The sequence below is a fragment of the Hyperolius riggenbachi genome, chromosome 8 (assembly GCF_040937935.1).
Source record: "Hyperolius riggenbachi isolate aHypRig1 chromosome 8, aHypRig1.pri, whole genome shotgun sequence".
Lineage (NCBI taxonomy): Eukaryota > Metazoa > Chordata > Amphibia > Anura > Hyperoliidae > Hyperolius > Hyperolius riggenbachi.
Genome location: NC_090653.1, coordinates 149,138,417 through 149,159,955, shown reverse-complemented (window position 1 = coordinate 149,159,955; position 21,539 = coordinate 149,138,417). Strand labels below are relative to the sequence as shown.

General features: G+C 43.8%; 1 protein-coding gene across 4 annotated transcripts in view; it reads right to left on the bottom strand.

The window, feature by feature from the left end:
* Positions 1-21,539, bottom strand: part of LOC137527112 (inverted formin-2-like) — a 137,450-nt gene that overhangs the window by 50,996 nt on the left and 64,915 nt on the right. For all 4 annotated transcript variants that reach the window (XM_068247512.1, XM_068247515.1, XM_068247514.1 and 1 more), the window contains exon 6: positions 4,354-4,454. In XM_068247512.1, the coding sequence (XP_068103613.1) occupies positions 4,354-4,454 (101 nt within the window). The remainder of the gene's footprint in view (positions 1-4,353; positions 4,455-21,539) is intronic.

Here is a 21,539-nt window from a genome sequence, read left to right as displayed (position 1 = left end):
ATGCATGACCCCGCTCGCACAGCTACTGCGCGGCCACATTGATGCTAGAGGAGGTACGCGGGCCCCAATAAGATTGAAAACAGTCCATTGTCGGCAATATTTCGGGGGTCCATGCTCAGCAAGCAGGGACACGAGATAACAGAGCGAAGACTCAAAAGGCTCTTGAGAATTCCCTTACTGCAGCTAGGTATCTCTTTCTGTACCCGAGTGGCTCAGGTCAGGGGCGTAACTAGAAATCACTGGGCCCCCCTGCGAATATTTGGATGGGCCCCCCCCCCATAGGTGCCAAATAATCGTAATGGGGCAGCGTTTCACTGTAAATTAATTGTAAAGTGGGCAGCATTTTACCAGACAATCATAATGTGGGCCAGAAAATCGTAATGTGGGCAGAGTTCACCAGAAAATCGTAATGTGGGCCTTTAGAAAATCATAATGTGGGCAGAGTTCACCAGAAAATCGTAATGTGGGCACCAGTCACCAGAAAATTGTAGCGTGGACAGCATTCACCAGACAATCGTAATGTGGGCAGCGTTCACCAGAAAATCATAATGTGGGCAGAGTTCACCAGAAAATCATAATGTGGGCAGAGTTCACCAGAAAATCGTAACGTGAGCAGCAGTCACCAGAAAATTGTAACGTGGACAGCATTCACCAGACAATCGTAATGTGGGCAGCGTTCACCAGAATATCGTAATGTGGGACAGAAAATCGTAATGTGGGCAGAGTTCACCAGAAAATCGCAATGTGGGCAGCAGTCACCAGAAAATCGCCATGTGGGCAGCAGTCACCAGAAAATCGCAATGTGGGCATCAGTCACCAGAAAATCCTAATGTGGGCAGCAGTCACCAGAAAATCGCAATGTGGGCAGCAGACACCAGAAAATCGCAATGTGGGCAGCAGACACCTGAAAATCGTAATGTGGGCAGCAGACACCAGAAAATCGTAATGTGGGCAGCTGACACCTGAAAATCGTAATGTGGGCAGCAGACACCTGAAAATCGTAATGTGGGCAGCAGACACCTGAAAATCGTAATGTGGGCAGCAGGCACCTGAAAATCGTAATGTGGGCAGCAGGCACCTGAAAATCGTAATGTGGGCAGCAGACACCTGAAAATCGCAATGTGGGCAGCAGACACCTGAAAATCGTAATGTGGGCAGCAGACACCTGAAAATCGTAATGTGGGCAGCAGACACCAGAAAATCGCAATGTGGGCAGCAGTGACCAGAAAATCTTAATGTGGGCAGCAGACACCTGAAAATCGTAATGTGGGCAGCAGACACCTGAAAATTGTAATGTGGGCAGCAGACACCTGAAAATCGTAATGTGGGCAGCAGACACCTGAAAATCGCAATGTGGGCAGCAGTGACCAGAAAATCGCAATGTGGGCAGCAGTGACCAGAAAATCGTAATGTGGGCAGCAGACACCTGAAAATCGTAATGTGGGCAGCAGGCACCTGAAAATCGTAATGTGGGCAGCAGTCACCAGAAAATCGTAATGTGGGCAGCAGACACCTGAAAATCGTAATGTGGGTAGCAGGCACCTGAAAATCGCAATGTGGGCAGCAGACACCTGAAAATCGTAATGTGGGCAGCAGTGACCAGAAAATCGCAATGTGGGCAGCAGTGACCAGAAAATCGTAATGTGGGCAGCAGTCACCAGAAAATCGTAATGTGGGCAGCAGACACCTGAAAATCGTAATGTGGGCAGCAGACACCTGAAAATCGTAATGTGGGCAGCAGACACCTGAAAATCGTAATGTGGGCAGCAGGCACCTGAAAATCGTAATGTGGGCAGCAGGCACCTGAAAATCGTAATGTGGGCAGCAGTCACCAGAAAATCGTAATGTGGGCAGCAGACACCTGAAAATCGTAATGTGGGCAGCAGGCACCTGAAAATCGTAATGTGGGCAGCAGACACCTGAAAATCGTAATGTGGGCAGCAGACACCTGAAAATCACAATGTGGGCAGCAGACACCTGAAAATCGTAATGTGGGCAGCAGACACCTGAAAATCGTAATGTGGGCAGCAGACACCTGAAAATCACAATGTGGGCAGCAGACACCTGAACATCGTAATGTGGGCAGCAGACACCTGAAAATCGTAATGTGGGCAGCAGACACCTGAAAATCACAATGTGGGCAGCAGACACCTGAAAATCGTAATGTGGGCAGCAGACACCTGAAAATCGTAATGTGGGCAGCAGACACCTGAAAATCGTAATGTGGGCAGCAGACACCTGAAAATCCCCCTCCAGCTAGTCAATGTGTGTGGGCAGCGGGCAGCAGGCAGCAGCGGGATACATACTTTCTTCCTTGCGTTCCATCGCCGCCTTCTCGCTCTAGCGGCTGACGTCACTTCCGCTTCCTAGAGCGAGAAGGCGGCGATGGAACGCAAGGAAGAAGGTATGTATCCTGCCGCCGCTGCCCGCTGCCCACACACATTGACTAGCTGGAGGGGAGCGCAGAGGGGAGAGCCCCGAGGTGAGGGAGAGGGGGGAACTTCCCCTCTCCCCGCCGACTGTGGGCAAGGCTTTCCCCTCATGCTGCCACCCCTCCAGCCCCCAAAAAACGGCCCCGAGCGGGCCCCAGGGGGGGGGCCGGGCCCCCCCGCGGGCGCAGGCGCTGCAGGGCCTATTGCTACGCCCCTGGCTCAGGTACACCTTAAAGGGTACCTGAAGGATTTATTAAAAAAAAGTTAGATACTTACCTCAGTAGTGGTAATCCTCCTACAGCCCTTAATACAGCCCTTAATACACATTTGACTCAAGTCAAATTGGTTTAATCTGCCTGCAAGCAAAACTGTGGATGAGCGTATCTCTATTGGTCATGTTCAAGTAGGGTCTGCGCGTGCCCAATAGCATGAAGTGCTTATGCACTAAGTTAAAAAGCAATGCTTGAGCAGCTTCGTACTAATGAGCATGCGTAGACCTTACTAGCATATGCTCAGTCTGGATGTGCTCGTCCACAGCCGAGAGCGCAGCCAGAAGATGAAGAGGGATCCTGCACTGGAATGGATAATCCAGAGGCTTCCAACTGCTGAGGTAAGTATCTAACATTCCCCCCTCCCCACTTCAGGTGTTCTTTAAACTTACTGAGATGTTGGGGACATATAAAACAAGAAAGACCACCAACATTGCTGGGTTGAATCTGTTCAGTAAGAAAGAGCAAGACTGATCAATGGCTACCAGCTACCAAGGGGGCACACCCTTACTGAAATCAAGGGCTGACATACCTTTACTACACACACAAATATACCTTTTGAATCAGTTACCTCAATAAAACAATGAGAAAGCATAATGCTTTGGATTTATTTGCTTAACTAGGTTCTTCTTATGTTTCAAGACTTGCATCAAATTTTAGGTCAAATTTACTGTACAGACATTGAACATCCTCTATAATAAAACCCCTGTGTCTCTGCGTCCCGTGCACTTGTGTGTGTCCCTGCTTTTGTGGTACTGCGCATGTGCCGCAGGGACAACCTTTGGACAGGGAGCAGGACGGGCATGCACGCTTACTGTGCGCCGTGGCGGCGTTTTTAAACAGGCTTAGGTCTACTAGTTTAAAATAATTGTTATCTTCCAAGTACCACTGTATATATACAGTATAATATCCTTAATGAATGTGGGGTAACATTTTAAGCATAAAAACAAAACATAAGCTGCCACAACTCAATAGCAGCTTTCCCAGGTAAACTTTAGGGAAACTGCCATGTCAGTCAGTAACATAAACAGGGGGAATGAGAAAAGCCAAAAATGTCTGAGATTGTCAGGCAGGGGCTTACTTGTTAGTTGCTCCCTCACTGCAAGGAACACTGCATGTTAGGTATGCAGTATTCAACATCACTTTAGGTTAAAACAACACCACATATTTTTAACAGACGGTCTTTTTAACACAATAATTTTGTGGTGTCAGCAAAAATTTTGAATTGGGGATGTTTTACTGAGCTTCTTCTGGGGCAGTAAATATAAATAGATCTAGAAACCAGACAATAATTTTTAAGTTTATGCCACAGGCATATGGGCAGCATGGTGGCAGATTGGATAGCACTATCGCCTTGCAGTGCTGGGTCCCTGGTTTGAATCCCAGCCAGGGCACTATCTGCACAGAGTTTGTATGTTCTCCCCATACTGTATTTGCGTGGGTTTCTTCTGGACACTGCATGTTAAATACATTTTCAGCACCTTGCAACTGAAAACTACTACAATTTTTACCAAACCAATTTAATCGGGAAGAATGTAGATGGAATCTTAAAATGATTTTGTTGATAAGGGTTGAAAACATCTCCTGTGACACAATCTAGAAGAAAGGAGTGGAGTCAGTTTGAGTATTAGTAAATCAAGCCATTGTCTTACCTTCTACAGCTGTCTTTAGTTCTCTTGCTGCTGAGAGTTGATACACAATAGCGGGCTGGAAATCCTTCTTGAGAATTAGCGCTTCCAGGCGTAGGCAGTAACTACAAGATACATGCATAAAAAGTTACAAATATTGTATGTTATCTAGCTATACGTGATTTTCTTCTGTTAATCACAATACACATAAACATGTCTTACATAATACATGATAAAATCAAAGAAATGTAAAATCATTATTTGTTTAAGATGAAGCTCATAAAAATACTGTATAGCCTTAAGAAAAGCTCTACCACATAAAATGAAAGTAAATAGCATTAAATGTACTGAGGACACTTCTGAGTACAAATGTTTCAGTGAATGGATATAGAAATACTATTCTAGGCTAGCCATTGACAAGGTTGGCCAATGATCTCATTAGTAGTCTTACTGTTATGATTCAAGCCACTTTAACCACTTGATGACCCAGCCTTTAACCCCCCCTTAAGGACCAGCGCTGTTTTTTATGATCTGTGCTGGGTGGGCTCTGCAGCCCCCAGCACAGATCAGGGTGCATGCAGAGAGATCAGATCGCCCCCTTTTTTCCCCCCTATGGGGATGATGTGCAGGGGGGGGGTCTGACCGCTCCTGCCTGAGGTTTGCGGGGGGGGGGGGGCACCTCAAAGCCCCCTCCGCAGCGAAATTCCACCCCTCCCTCTCCTACCTGTCCCCCCTGGTGATTGAGGCTGCACAGGACAGGATGTCCTCTGTCACATGGCGGCGATCCCCGGCCGCTGATTGGAGCAGCGCCGTTCAATGTAAACAAAGGAGACAAATGCCTCCTGCGTTTACATTTAGTCTGCGAGCCGCGATCAGCGGCTCGCAGGCTATTCACGGAGACCCGCTCCGTGATCTAACAGGAAACGGCCGCTCGCGCGAGCGGCCTTTCCTGATTAATTAGGGAGGCACCTGGCGACGCAGATGTGCGTCGCTGGTCCTCCAGCTACCACTTTGCCACCGCACAGTATTAGTGTGCGGTCGGCAAGTGGTTACATTTTTCCCCAAATATCCACTGTCCGGTCTGGAACCTTAAATGTTCTTGACAATTTTGATGAGTATCTCATAGTTCTCTGGGCCATTGCAGGTTCCAATAAGTGGCTAAGAATGAGCAGGGGACATGTGATGGTAGGTATCGTTAGGAACATAACCAGGGCTGTGAAGTCGGTACAAAATTCCACAGGCTGTGACTCCTCAGTTTATTGAAACCACTGACTTCGACTCCAGGTACCCAAAATTGCTCTTACTCCTCAACTTCAACTCCACAGCCCTGAACTTAACTATGCAAGAGGCTCCAATATCCTCAGTGAGATCTCACTGTATAACAGGGCTGTGTACAAAAATCATCTGACTCCTCAGTTAATGAAACCATTGACTCCGACTCCAGATACCCCAAAATTGCTCAGACTCTTCGACCCCCCAGCCCTATCAGGGCTACGGAATTGGTATAGAAAATATACTCCAAATCCGACTCCTCAGTTTATGAAACCACAGTTTTCGACTCCAAGTACCCAAAAATTGCTCCAACTCCTCAGCCCTGCTGTATAAGGACCTAAACTCTTCTTTAATTTTCCAGACACCAATCGGTAGAGAGCAACTTTTTCTCTCCACCCACACTGCAGCCTCTCCATCTATTAATAACAAATTAATACAACTATATTATTTTTACCAGGCATACCTTATCCCTGTAAAAATACAAAACATGAAGAATTTATACAGAATGTTTCAGATGTCAATGAATGGTAGCAGATTGCTGGACCTTAAGGGGAGAATGCTCTCATATTATCTGTTTTTTAGATAAATTGTTTCATCCTCTCTGGTGTAAATGAAAAGCAGTTATCTTCTCCCCTGAATAGTGATTGTTTAGATTATCAAGGGAAGATAATTTTACAAGATATTAAAATATTTTCTTATTTGAAGCATGTAAGGTACTCTGAATTGGATGAGGCTCCTTGCTCTCATCATCTCCATGTGGAAAAATGTAATCAAATAATTCCCTATGAGAGACTTATACATAAGAATCATGTATCTTCCCAAAAATTCTATACAATTTGGGAGAAATGGATCTCTACAACACAGTCTCTGTATTGTGTTTCCAAGACTTTAACTATCTCAATGTGATTTTACTTGTTGTTTAAAGAGGCACTGTAGTGACTTATAGTAGAATGCAGAAAATACTTTTTTGCCCACTGCCAATGTTTTCAAGAAGAACATACCAATGCATGGATAACACTATTTATTAAACTGACATCTATTGAAGCTTAGACCGGGGGGGGGGGGGTTCAGGAAGCCAGATCCCCTCTGTTGCATGATCGTAGTGATCAGCAGCCATTCGCGATGGCTGCTGATCACTGAGGGGAGATGCCAGCAGTCATATGACAGCTTAATCTCCCCTCTCGGGTGCGCACGATCGCGCCGGTAGCGGTAACGGCGGGCGGCACAAGTGCGGCGTAGGATCTAATAGAGGCGGTCTGGAAAAGGTTAAGGTTTTACTGCAGGAAAATTCAAAGGGTCACTAGCTCTGCTGTTTCATAGGGCTTGATTCACAAAAGAGTGCTAACTGTTAGCACGGCCGTTTTCGCGCGAATTTTCGCATTGCGCGCGATCGCGAATTTTCACGCTAAACGATAACGGTTTCGCGCGTAAACGCGAATTTTCGCACAAAAACGGTATTGATTTCGCGGTAAAATTCGCGTTTGCGTGCGAAAACTTTATCGTTTTGCGTGAAAATTCGCGATTGCGCGCAATGCGAAAATTCGTGCGAAAACGGCCGTGCTAACAGTCTTTTGTGAATCAAGCCCATAGTGTTGTTTGTAAACTGCAAATATTAGAGAATTATGCAATGTTATGAAAAAAAAGCTATATAAGTAACTGAAAATAAAAATTTGAGACTCTTTTCTTCTCACATTATAAATAAAATGCATTTTAAGTCACCACCAAACAAGAAAATACTCTGAATAATTTTGACACTACTTTTTTCACCTACTTTTTGGTACCTTTTTAATTGCAAAGTGCAAAAGTCAAAAGTTATTTTAAACAGAAGATAAAAAGTGATCTCCTAGGAGAAAACTTATGAGAAAATGTAAATTGGATCGGGCTCATTGTGCATGAAACCCTGTTGTGCTGTGTTATCAGGAAAAACGCAAAGCTCTGCAAGAACAGTAACATGGCTACACCACTAGATATTTCTTCCAAAAATAAACTTTCAAATAAACACAAACCAATTTAAACCATGTGTTTAAAAACATGGATAAATTTAAATATGGTAAGAAGAATTAACTCAGATAAAGTTAAGCTTCATTTTAAATTCACGCTGTAATAAGAGAAGCTATAGTTTAAACAAAATAGCAAGACTAGTCCTCAATAGTTTGCGTCTTTCGTGTTGGTTTGGTTGGTTTGCTAAAGAAGTAATTTTGCTAATGGTGTATTCGTTACCAACCCTCCTCCCAGAGTCTTCGGACACTCCCACTGAGGGCTATACTAGGAAGTTCACTGTCTTATGTCATTAGAAGGAGGAGGAAATAAAGGGAAGAAGAGGGATATATTATAGATAAAAAGACCCCCCAGCATGCAACCGTTTTTCCAGCCGATAGCAATAGAAATTAAATGGCCAGTGCTCCTAAGGTATGTGATAACTCCAAAGCATAACAGCAGAAAAAGTTTTGAAAGTTTTGAAAGCAGGATTATCATCTTTATCACGTAATACACTCAGACCAGTTGCTGTTGAAATTTGATTTTTATGGTGACAATCCCGCTTTAAGGTGCCCAATATGGTAGAATTTTCAGCAAAGAATCACCCAAGTGATCAGATAAATGTGATCGGATTAGCGGAAAATAAACCTCGTTCATGTCCTAAATCAACTGTGAGCAATTCTAATGGTGATCATTCGATGACAATTTAGTTGTTTAGAAAAATTGTTATTATGATTGGTTGTGATGGATAGGAAGTACAGATTGGTTCGTTGATGGTGAAATAATCAATGTATTATGACATTTTATTTCTGGTCAGATTAATCTGATCACTTGGTAAATTCTTTGCTGAACATTGTACCATGAGTGGGCATCCTTAAGGTGGCCACTAACGGTCCAATTTCTAGCGCAAAATTGTTAGAGCGATCATAAATTCTGATCGGATCGGTTGTAAATAATCTCCATTGGTGGTCACAATCGATTATGAACGAAAGAAAAAAATGTCGCCCGAATGAATTTTCATCGAACGAAAATTTGGATTTTCTTGGTGGTCGTGATAGATAGTAAGCAAAGATTGGTTAGTTGATGGTGTAGTGAACGATTTTTCGTCCGATCAGAATTTCTGATCGATCGATTTTTCGCTAGAAATTGGACAGTTAGTGGCCACCTTTAGTATGTGTTAAAGTATCCCCTGATGACTTTATGATATTGGAAACAAATCTTAGGTCAAGTTTCTTAGGTGAAAAATTGAGGTAATCACCTTATGAGATGGAAGCTTCTGGATCCTACAGAAGCTTCCCTCCTCCCTCCGTTCCAGCGCTGGGACCTCCGATGTTTCACGGAGCTCGTCCGCACTGCGCATGCACTTGTGCAGTAGCAAGGAGCCTATGCAGTGCAGGTGAGCTCCATTGACAAGGCATTTTCAACAAGCTTGCAGGAGTCCTGGTGCTGGATTGCCGAGGAGGAGGGTGATGGGTAAAGCCTCTGGATCCTCCTACCCAAATGGGGCTGTTATCTTCCCTTTAGGGTCACCTTAAACTTATTTCCCCCTTTCCATCCAACATCTTAGTTGGTTTACTGTAGAGACACATTGATTTAATGGGATGGTAGGATTCTCATATCTATATGGGTGCTGGAATGCATACAACAGATAGGTGTAATCGTTCCTTAACAGCTTAGCCAAGTACGCTGACCCAAGTAGGCTTTCCATTAAATCACTGCGCAATATATAGAGGTTCAAAGGAAAGATCTGAGCAAACACCAGAGTAATTCAAGGTATGCTAGTGTAAAGGTCGCCACACACGATACAATAAAATGATCCGATTTTGCAGTAATTCGATAAAAACGATCGTATCTCTCAAAAAAATCGAAAGTTTTTTTTTCATTGACTGAAAAATCTGATCGGATTTCCCGTTTTTTCGATTTAAATCGATCCGGAATGCCAGATATTTCTCTTCAATTTCTACTAAAGATTGTATGGTGTGTGTTGGATTGTTAATTTATTAATATACACACCCTAGCAATTTTCTCTGAGTTTCCAATCATTTTTATCATAATTCAGGAAATTTTTTTAACATAGGTGTGTGGTACATTGGTCATATTTTTGAAATGTTACAATCAGTCAAAAAAATTGATTGCAATTCTTAAATTGAGCAGATATTTAAAAAAATGTATGGTGTGTGGCCACCTTAAGACAGCTGGTTATATTACTTAAAATCTAGTATGTATGTAAGCATCTCTCCTCTTTGCGGTATAAATAATTCAGTGCAATTAACCCTGCAAACTGTTGGGGTGTGAAAGTAGTAATACATTTTATAATCTACTTTGTAGAAATGAATGAACCAATGACACAAAGAGAGAATGATCCTGGGCATCTCCATCTGAGCTCATGGTGTTTGTGTTCTGAGGGTGGGACTCCTGCTGCTTGGTTTGCATCATCCTGTTCCTCAGAATGCAGCGGAACAGGCTCAGACTACACCTTTATGTTAAGATTGCAGACCATACCAGTGACAGTCTATGGTGCAGGAAGTGATCAGTATTATAGCTGCTGACCGGGTACTTTAAAAGTGATTTATTTGTAGCTTGTCAAAGGACCCTATGTTATTGCTGTTTAATTCTACTTTGAATGATGATAACACGGCCAAGGTGCCCAAATTGATCCATGTGCTATTCATGGCAGCTAGAAAAGTGATATACAATAGATGGATATATCTGTGTGGGATATGAAGGAAGAACTGAGACATCTAATGATGCTAGAAAAATTTGATGCTAGCCTGAACAATGAAAAAGGCACCAAGAAATTCTTCACTAAATGGAAACCCTTCATGCTGAACTCGTACTCCTCCACAGAACTACGCAACATAGTGACTCCCTTTATATATACGGCATGGTACCTTAAGGCACATATTGCGGGTACCCTAGGCCGGTTGGACTTTGGTGTGTAATTCATGAATCAATGTTGACACATCATTAGATGTTTGCAATTTACTGAACCCGGGTTCAAGCCCAGCGGGTCGCTCTTTTGTGAGCACCCCTGGGGTTACTTAATGATTGCCATTATATATATAGAAATATTGAGCGCTGTATATTTTGATGTTGACTGATGACATAGGAGCACATATGTTTTAATTGGTTTTATATGTTTATAGTGATGTTGTATTGTATTGAATAAATTGCATATTTTTGAAGACTATAGATGTGTGGTGCTGTTTTCTAAAGGGCCTAGTTCTTCTGTCCCTACATCATTAGATGTTGACACATCATAGAAAGGCAGTTGTGAAGGCGAAAGGTGGTCAAACACTGTATTAGTATGGTGTTGCTAATTATCCTTTAGGTGAGTGCTTGTTGCACAACCAATTACCAGTTTGTACATGCAATAACTGTGGAAAAAGTTACCTTTTTTGAAACCCAATAAAAACACTTAAAAAAAGTGATTTATTTGATATTAGATAATGAAAGCCCTTACTCAGAGACAAAACAAGCTCTGTAACTGAGTAGAAACACATTTGTTTCTGGAGCGGGGCTTTATTCATTCAGCTAACTTCATGCCGCCATACAAGACTTGGATGGTGAGATATCTGCACTTCTGCTTATATTAGTCCACCTGTCATTATTAGAGTCTTTCCTAGGTGTATACTTCAAATATAATAAAAATACAGACAAAGAAATAAGACTTCATGTTGGTGGTACAGAGTGCTGTTGAATTTTCCCCTAGACTCCAAGCAATTCTGAGTGGACTAATCCTTAAAAACTGTGACAAAGACTGAACGCTATATTTATTAGATTTTCCCAAGGCTTAAGCATTAAGAAGTGTCACCTTCTCTGTATCTAATCCAACACTCACATATCAAATGCATTCCATATTTATAGTATTTCTGAGAACCTAATATGACCTTCTCCACCCATTCCCTTTCCTTCCTCCTATTATATTCAGGGCCTTCTGGTGAGCTGAAAGGGAAAGTGCTTATAGTCAGCTCTGAAATTTTGATTGACTCTCCTTTATGCACATTCTCTGCTTTTTGATTGGCTCTATCTTTCTCTATCCGTACTGCAGCTTCTGAGGTTTCCTCTCTTTGGAGACAAGGACAGAACATAATGCACTCAATATTATCTTTTGACACTGTCCAGCACATTATGAGGTCTCTATGAGTTAAAAGAGTAGTAGTAAAAAAGAATGTAAAAAAAAGTAATTTAGCCTAAACTATTTGATCAAGAAACAACTGACCTGGAAGAATAAACACTATTTTCTCCAGGCACAGAGCATGATCTAGAGTGACTCACCATACCACTAATCAATTACATTAAAAGTACTCTGTAGTAGTAGATTCAAGTACATCAATCCACTATTTACAAGTGCCTTATATATGCGTATAAAAAGTAGCATTTACTTCAATAATTAATCAGTAAAATCCATCAGAAACACAAGATTAAAATCGATTAGACAACGTTGTCAAGATCGTCACAATTGCATACAAAGTGCATACACCGCTCGCCACCTCAAACCACAAGTGCATCTGTTGGGGTTCCCCTTGTTTAGGAGCTGCTATAGCATTTACTTAGAGATGAGTGATTGCTTCCAGGCTCAGAGTTCAAGCTATTCGGACAAAAGCATGAACAATTTTCCATGTCAGGGCACTAGCTATTTCAGAATACCATATGCAGGGCCGAGCTGATCCCATATAGCTGTTGCACAAAGTCCGGCAGGAGAGCAGATCTGAATGTCACATGTGCTGGTTCAGCGGTTCTTACCACTCTGGGCTTACAGTGACTTAGCCAGAGAATGTCTCGTGATCGGGATAGTGCTGGCTGCACTTGGTATTCAGCGCTTTCCGGCGATGTCTACGATGCCAGATCCATAACGTTTTGTGGCGACCACTGCAGGATGCATGCACAAGGCCACGTCCAGTGGGGAAATGATGGAGTAAACAGAAAGGCTGGGAAGAGCTGCAAATCCAACCATGCTATGGTCGAATTCAGACACAGTTTTCAGCTGTCTGGATTAGGAAGAGGAATAATTGAAAGAAAACCTGTTTTAAATATTTACCTTACTAGAGGGGAGCCTCTGGATAGTCCAGATGTTTCCAGATCCATCCATGAGCCCACAGATCCTGTGCAGGGTCCTTCTAACATACTGAGAAGAATTCCATCCGTGTACGAGTGTGGCCATACTGTGTATGCACAAGTACAGCCTTCCCTGCACAGTAGCAGAAAGCTGCTTGTCCGCAAGTGGCCTGCAGGCGCAGCAGTACCTGTACATGTGCAGTATTACCATGCTTGTACACAGAGTGCGGCCATGAATAAGAAAAGGATCCTGGCCAGCAGTGGTGGTATCAAGGAGGACATGGGAATCCTCTGGACCATACGGAGACTTCCCTATACTTACGTGAGTATCTAACTTTCTTTTTGTATGTTACAGGTTTGCTTTAACAAAATAAGAAACAGTACTTTTAGTAAACATTTCTCTTTCAGTATATACAGTGGCAGTGTTTTCATATACTTGGATCTATCACAGAGTCTCTATAAATGAGTTTTTCAATCACGGAAAATAGGAATGGTCACTCGGAATTATCAACATGTTATTGAAGATCCCAAAAGGAAATGTGTGCATTATAAAATAATATATACCATACTTCCATTCACATGTAAATCAGTAAAGCTAGCTGCAGTAAGATCTTTGAGGTATCGATAACAAAGACTAGAGGGAACTAAAACACACACAGAAAACACAAATTCCCTTTGCCCAGGGGCTAGCAACATAAGCAATGAAATGTTCCTTGTAGAACTAAGAGTATGGTCATAATTACAGGCAATATGTGACTTCCCTCAGGGGTGTATGCTTAGAGATGGAACATAAACACAAATGAGCCACCTACCTTAAAGAGAGTCTGAAGCGAGAATAAATCTCGCTTCAGACCTCATAGATAGCAGGGGCATGTGTGCTAAACGGGGTCCCTTCACTCCCAAATCCCCTCCGTGCAGCAGGGGAACGCTTCCTGGTTGGGGCAGGGCTAACCACCACAGCCCTGCCCCACGCGCGTCTGTCAGCGCGTATCTCCGCCTCTCCCCGCCACTCTCAGTCTTCCTTCACTGAGAGGGGCGGGGGAGAGGCGGCGATGCGCGTCTGATAGACGGCGCTGAGAGGCAGGGCTGCAGCCGTTAGCCCTGCCTCCAGGAAGAGAAGTTTACAACCAAATTTGCGACCAACTTTTGCGGGGTGGGTTTGGGGTTGAAGGGACCCCCGTTAAGCCGCGGGATAGCGGCGTTTTAGCAGGGGCACACATGCCCCTGCTAACTATGAGCTCTGAAGCGAGATTTATTCTCGCTTCAGAGTCTCTTTAAGGAGAGGGTAAAGGGGAGATGGACCCAGGTGCTTCTAGCTTAGGTTTATCAGTTGGAAAAGGAATCACATCCTGGCTTTCTTATACCTTGTTACCCACAAGTAGGGTTTGCTCACAAGTGTGGAAAACCCAAATACACATTTGATGCTCTCAGTGAGATCAGGTAACTGTCTCATGTTTATGGCTATTGTGAGCACAACACAAACCAAAGGAAAGGACTAGACAGCAGAGAAAAAAAAATGATTATTCTCATAAGCAAGTCAAATGTGTTTTATGTCTGATTTATGTTATTATGTGATTTTATCTTGTGCAAAAAGTGAACACTTTGCAAGACTTCCTTGTCCTTAAATGTTTCCTTATTAATGCAGTTAGGGCTGCCTGCCAGATTTGAGTCATTATTGTCTATCAATCTGCAGATCATCAGGACACTGTCTACATGAGGGGTCCTCCCTACATATCAACTTTAATTTCCTGTTCCTGCCTTTTTCCTGTGTTTAGTTAACAAACCATTTTTTACACTTTTCACCTTGACCATTATTTATAAGACAGCACTCACATTTACAAGCTTCCTATTTGAATTTTTATTCAAAATAATTAGTCTTGGGAACTCTTGTTTTCTCTCTCTGTGCACACTGACCTCACACAGCATAATCACAGCGCCCTCTCCTGGACATTCCTCTTAACATTCAGGTTATAAGTGACTCTGGTGCAGTTATGAAAGACTACTTCGGGTACAATACATTTAAAGGGTACCTGAAAAGAGAGGTTTATGGAGGCTGCCATATTTTTTCCTTTTAAATAATACCAGATGCCTAGCTAGAGTTTATACCCCGGGCTTTCTGTCAAAACCGTTTAGTTTACATAGAGGAACAAGACAGGGGTGCCCCTTGTCCCCCCTCTTATTTAACATAGCTTTGGAACCTTTAGCTAGGAAACTACACTTAGAACTTGAAGGGATGCAGATGGGAAGGCTGAAAGTAGTCCAAACTTTATTTGCGGATGATTTGATGCTTTTTCTTTCTGACCCCCAGAACCAACTACCAAGATCTTTACAAATGATCAAAGAAATAGGCTCCCATTCAGGTTTTAAGATTAATATAGACAAAAGTGAGCTTCTCCTGATCTCAAAATTAGCAAATCCACAGGAGTTTGGAAATCTAGGGGTTAATATAATGTATAATAAAATTAGATATTTAGGAATTGATATTGGGAGAGATCCTACCTCCCTCTACTCGCTCAATTATTCCTCACTCTTCAGATCAATAGTAACACAATTGCAGGGTTGGCAGAATATCCCTTTGGGATTCATAGGTCAGACAGCTTTAGTGAAAATGATCACCTTTGGCTGCCTACTGTATCCGATGCAAGTATTGCCTCTTCTAATAAAACATAAAGATGTGTCTGAGCTTAATAAAGCTATTACGAAGTTCATATGGAATGGTAAAAGACCTCGTATTAAGCTGTCACGCTTACAACTCCCAAAAGAGATGGGGGGCCTCAACTTCCCAGATATCAGAAGATACAACCTCTCATGCCTTTTCAGGCATGTGCGGGACTGGATAATTGGAACTTCAGAGTTCTCAAATGCCCTCCTGGAGCGCCGTATTGCGGAACCCTGGGACATATTGGGGCTCCAGCATGCCAGCTGGCAAAATATACCGGTCCAACTAAAAAATAATGTTATTTATAGAGATACAATGATAGCATGGAGAGAAACACGAAAAATTTATAAACTACCATGGAAAACTTCTAAATATTTCTCCCTAGTGGGGAGCCTGAGCTTTATTCCGGGTAATGTACATACTAACTATAGTAAGTGGGCTGACATGGGGATTACCAGCCTGGGAAATCTACTAAATCTGCGGGAAAACAAATGGCATACCCTCAGGGATCTAAGACAGCAATATGGTGTTCCAGGACAAGATTTTTTAATTTTGGCACAAGTCCAGTCTTTTGTTCGAGCCCATATACACAATATCTCCTCTATAGCTTACATTACACCCTTTGGTACTTTCTTAAAACCCACAGGAGGGAAAATGTCTCAGAAATACAAGTGGGCCTAAAAAGGGTGAATATGCAAGAGAAAGCAACACGTAACTTGTCAGGGTGGAACAAACATTTTTCGGTATCTAACATAGAGAATAGGATTATAAACTCTCTCATCAGCCCTAGAGAAAGCTGCTCCACCAATATTTCGCCGCAACCGAACCCCTAACCCCTAGCCCTGGCGCACTACCCATACTCGCAACCTCCAGAGGGAAACACGCGCCACTGAACGGAAATGGAGGAAAACTAGACTTAACCAGGATTTCCTACAGTACAAGACCAACCTGCTGCAGTTCCACACTGCCCTTGCTCATGTGAAGCAGGAATACTTTACCAACCTCATTGGAGTACAAACTTCCAACCCCCGGAGTCTCTTTGCCACTTTCAACTCCCTGCTTAAACCCACTCCCCACCCTCCGTTTCCTCCCTCTCTGCCACAGATTTAGCCACCCACTTCACCAACAAAATTGTCTCCATCCGCCAGAAAATATCCAATCTCAAATCTTCACCTCCCACCCCCTCCCAAACAGCTCCTTCTCCACCCTATCCTCCCCTCACATCCTTCACTCCTACTACCACGAGTAAGTCATCCACCTACTGCAGACTTCCCATACCACTACTTCCCCCCTTGACCCCATCCCTTCTGATTTACTTCAGCCTCACTTCACGGAATTGGCCCCAGTCCTCACTACCCTGTTCAACCTCTCCCTATCCACAGGCACCTTCCCCTCAGACTTCAAGCAGGCCACTGTACTACCCCTGCTCAAGAAACCTTCCCTCGACACCTCGCTACCCTCCAACTACCGTCCTATCTCCCTCCTCCCCTTTGCATCAAAACTCCTTGAGCGTCTGGTTCACAAACGCCTGACCCAGTTCCTCAATGCCAACTCACTGCTAGACCCACTGCAATCTGGATTTCGGCCTGCCCACTCAACCGAAACTGCTCTCACCAAAGTGGTCAATGACCTTGCCTTAGCTAAAGCTGAAGGTAAATATTCCATTCTCCTCCTTCTTGACCTTTCAGCAGCTTTTGACACAGTAGATCATCCCTTACTCCTCCAGTCCCTCCAGTCCATGGGCATTCACGATCTTGCCCTGTCCTGGCTTTCATCCTACCTCTCCAACCGCTCCTTCACAACCGCCTTCAATGAGTCCTCATTCACCCCCAACCACCTCTCGGTGGGAGTCCCCCAAGGTTCGGTCCTTGGCCCCCCACTGTTCACCCTATACACATCCTCCATTGGCAAGGTTATCTCCTCCATGGGTTTTAACTATCATCTGTATGCAGATGACACCCAGATATACCTCCACACCCCTGACATATCCACCACTACCATGGACAAGGTCTCCTCCTGTCTATCAGCCATCTCCTCCTGGATGTCCGCTAGGTTCCTGAAACTAAACCTAGACAAAACGGAATTTATGATCTTCCCACCCCGGACATCCATAAACCTCCCAGATGTGCATGTCACTGTTAACCACACTACCATTCACCCTACCTGTCAAGCACGCTGTCTGGGTGTCACCCTGGACTCCGCACTCTCCTTCACTCCCCACATCCAAAACCTCACAAAGTCCTGCAATGTCCACCTTCATAACATCTGTAAAATTCGCCCTTTCCTGACCTCTGCCACCACCAAACTCCTCATCCATGCCCTCATAATTTCCCGCCTTGACTACTGCAATGCCCTGCTGTCTGGTCTCCCTATGACCCGAACAGCCCCACTGCAGTCCATCATGAATGCGGCAGCCAGAATTATCCACTGCTCCCATCGCTCCAACATGGCGGATCCCCTCCTTGAATCCCTCCACTGGCTTCCTAACCAGTCCAGAATCAGATTCAAGATACTGTGTCTGACCTACAAATCTGTCCACAAAACCTGTCCAACCTACATTTCCGATCTTACTCAGAGGTACACACCTAGCCGCTCACTCCGCTCTTCCAATGAACTTCGCCTAACTGCCCCCCGCATCACCCAGTCCCATGCACGCCTCCAGGACTTCTCAAGAGCTGCTCCAACACTATGGAACTCCCTACCTCCACCCATTAGGGAAGCCCCCTCCTTCAACATCTTCAAGAAAGCCCTCAAAACTCACCTTTTCACTCTGGCCTACTACCCCTCACAAGTGCTCTAAACCCACAGCTGAACTCTGGTCTCCTACCTCTCGTGTCCCTACCTCTCTCTTTAGATTGTAAGCCTTTGGGCAGGGTCCTCCTCCTTTTGTGTCCAACCTGATCATGCACCTCCAATACTGTACATCCATGCTATGCATCTGAGTGAACCTAACTTGCCTAATCTCCATGCTCCCCTCCAGTGACTGACTAAGCATTACCTTGTACTCATACTGTGCTGCGTGATCTGGTCTTTCTTGTATTCAGGTATTGTCATTTTGCTGTATGTCACCCCTAAATATTGTCTGTAACCTAAATTAATGTACAGCGCTGCGTAATATGTTGGCGCTTTATAAATACAATAAATAATAATAATAATAATAATAGAGGGGAATAATCAGATCAGGAGAGTGATGGTGAATGAGAAATGGAGGGAATCACATCTCCTTATGATATACCAGGCCAAATATTGTTATAATATTGTGTACAGCAACCCGCGACCTGGATATTTAAATCATTGCCCTAAATGTCTGCTACAGAAAGCTAATATGATCCATTGCCTATGGTTTTGTCCATATATCCAAAAATATTGGGATGAAGTTATTAAATTTGTCAACAAACTAAGCAAATATATATTAACCAAAGATCCTATGGTACTCTTGTTCCATTCACCAGACCTAGCCAATCCACCAAAGCAAATTCCAGACCTGGTACATGTTTGTCTATTAGCAGCCTGGAAAGCAATTTATAATAGATGGATCTACTCCACAATACCTACCATTTGGGACTTGAAGGAGGAATTGAAGCATATTATGCTGTTGGACAAATTAGAAGCTTATACACATAAGGAAAAATTGAATAAGCACTTCTTCAAACGCTGGAAAGCATACCTACTACAAACAATGTCTCACTGGGATTTACAAGTGTTGATAAATCACTTCAAATATACCTCCTGGTATGCTACAGAGCAACTTAAAGGCACCCTAGGCCACTTGGAACTAGATATCAATTCTCCTACTCATCCAAACATACTGCTTTAATATTCTGACGAGATCCTGACTAATTGTTTTTCTGAAATCTTGGAAGATTTACTTCTTTGATACTGCAAATAAGGGACTCAATACTTTTTATTGGGCATATGTTAGTACCCTAAGAGCAAGAGAAAGTGAAAGAGGGTGATTGGGAGGGAAAGGGGTGGTGGAGAGGGATGGGGATTACGTTGGGAAAGTTATTTTCATGTTGCTTATATCTGGAAATCACAAAGTGTTTATATGTTTAGGTGTCCCCAGTGGAAGTAACCAGGCCTATAGGTGTCCCCAGAATAGGTATCCAGGTGAATATGTGTTCCCAGTATAGGTAGCCAGGTGTATATGTGTGCCCAGTATAGGTAGCCAGGTGTATATATGTCCCCAGTATAAGTATCCAGGGGTATATGTCCCCAGTATAAGTAGCAGGGTGTATATATGCCCCCTGTATAAGTAGCCAGGGGTATATGTGCCCAGTATATGTAGTCAGGGGTATATGTACCCAGTATAAGTAGCCAGGTTTATATATGTCCCCTGTATAAGTAGCCAGGGGTATAAGTGCCCAGTATATGTAGTCAGGGGTATATATGTCCCCTGTATAAGTAGCCAGGGGTATACCAGTATAAGTAGCCAGGTGTATATATGTCCCTGTATAAGTAGCCAGGGGTATATAAAGGGAGGGGGGACACCAAGAGCCCAATAGTGTGATATTGTATAGATGATAATTAATAATGAGTAATATAACAATTTAATACTCACAAACCAGGGTTACCATTAGGCAACCACTGTGAAGGCAGGTGGGGAGATTAACCTGACCCCACTCAGGATTAAAAGTCGCTCTCTGTAGATGGGAAGAAGATGGGTACAACCCTCCACCAAGGGTGGACTTAGCAATATGTAGAAGCTTTCCAGAGGTGCCAATAGAATAAAAGTCACTTAAACGAGCTTAAAACCGATGGGGCAGTGGTGGGCCTATCCCATCCATGCAGACAAAGCAAACAAAGGAAGGACTGTGGCATCAACAGTCAAACAACAATTTATTTATACTCCACAGTAAAAATGGGCAACGCGTTTCACGGGCTCAATCCCGCTTCATCAGGCCAATCAAAAAGGAGCATACAGCTTAACAGCATCAAAACCACACTGAGCGCCAGGGGTATATGTGCCCAGTATATGTAGCCAGGTGTATATATGTCTCCTGTATAAGTAGTCAGGGGTATATGTGCCCAGTATATGTAGTAAGGGGTATATGTACCCAGGATAAGTAGCCAGGTGTATATATATGTCCCCTGTATAAGTAGTCAGGGGTATATGTCCACAGTATAAGTAGCCAGGTGTATATATGTCCCCTGTATAAGTAGCCAGGGGTATATGTGCCCAGTACATGTAGCCAGGTGTATATGTTTCCTCTGTATAAGTAGCCAGGTGTATATATGTCCCCTGTATTAGTAGCCAGGGGTATGTATGCCCAGTATATGTAGCCAGGTGCCCCCCCCCCCCAGCGGGAGCGCAGAGAAGAGGGAGAGCTGTGGACACAGCGATGGGGAAGACTAGACCAGATTAGCGGAGCACAGGTCTGTCTTCTGCGCGCAAATGGAGTAAGTGTTCTGCTGCCCGCCCGCCGCTCATATCTGCAGGGGGAGCGAGAGAGAAGGTGAGCTCTAAGGTGAGGGAAGGGGGTGGACTGTGTCCATAGCCCTGTAAAGGGGCGTGGCCATGCAACAGAATGTGGGCGTGGTAATGGTGGGGCCAAATATACATGACCTTAGCAGTGGTGTAAAAGGTCTGCCAGGGAAGTTTGAGCTCTGCCATAGTGTTTCCCCCCAAAATACATGTAATCTGACAGCATTTCACCAAAAATACATGTAATTTGGCAGAGGTTCCTCCATAATACAGATAATTTGGCAATGGTTCCCCCAAAATAGACATACTCTGGCAACAGTGGTTCCCCCAACATACATATAATCTGGCAGTTGTTCCCCAAAATACACTTAATCTGGCAGCAGCGGTTCCCCAAAAATACAGTTAATCTGGCAGCAGTTCCCCCAAAATAGGTGCCCCCAGTATAGGTAACCAGGTCTATAGGTGCCCCCAGTGGAAGTAACCAGGCCTATAGGTGTCCCCAGAATAGGTATCCAGGTGTATATGTGTTCCCAGTATAGGTAGTCAGGTGTATATATGTCCCCAGTATAAGTATCCAGTGGTATATGTCCCCAGTATAAGTATCCAGGGGTATATGTCCCCAGTATAAGTATTCAGGTGTATATATGCCCCCTGTATAAGTAGCCAGGGGTATATGTAGTCAGGGGTATATGTCCACAGTATAAGTAGGCAGGTGTATATATGTCCCCTGTATAAGTAGCCAGGGGACAGGGGTATATGTGCCCAGTATATGTAGCCAGGTGTATATATGTCTCCTGTATAAGTAGCCAGCGGTATATG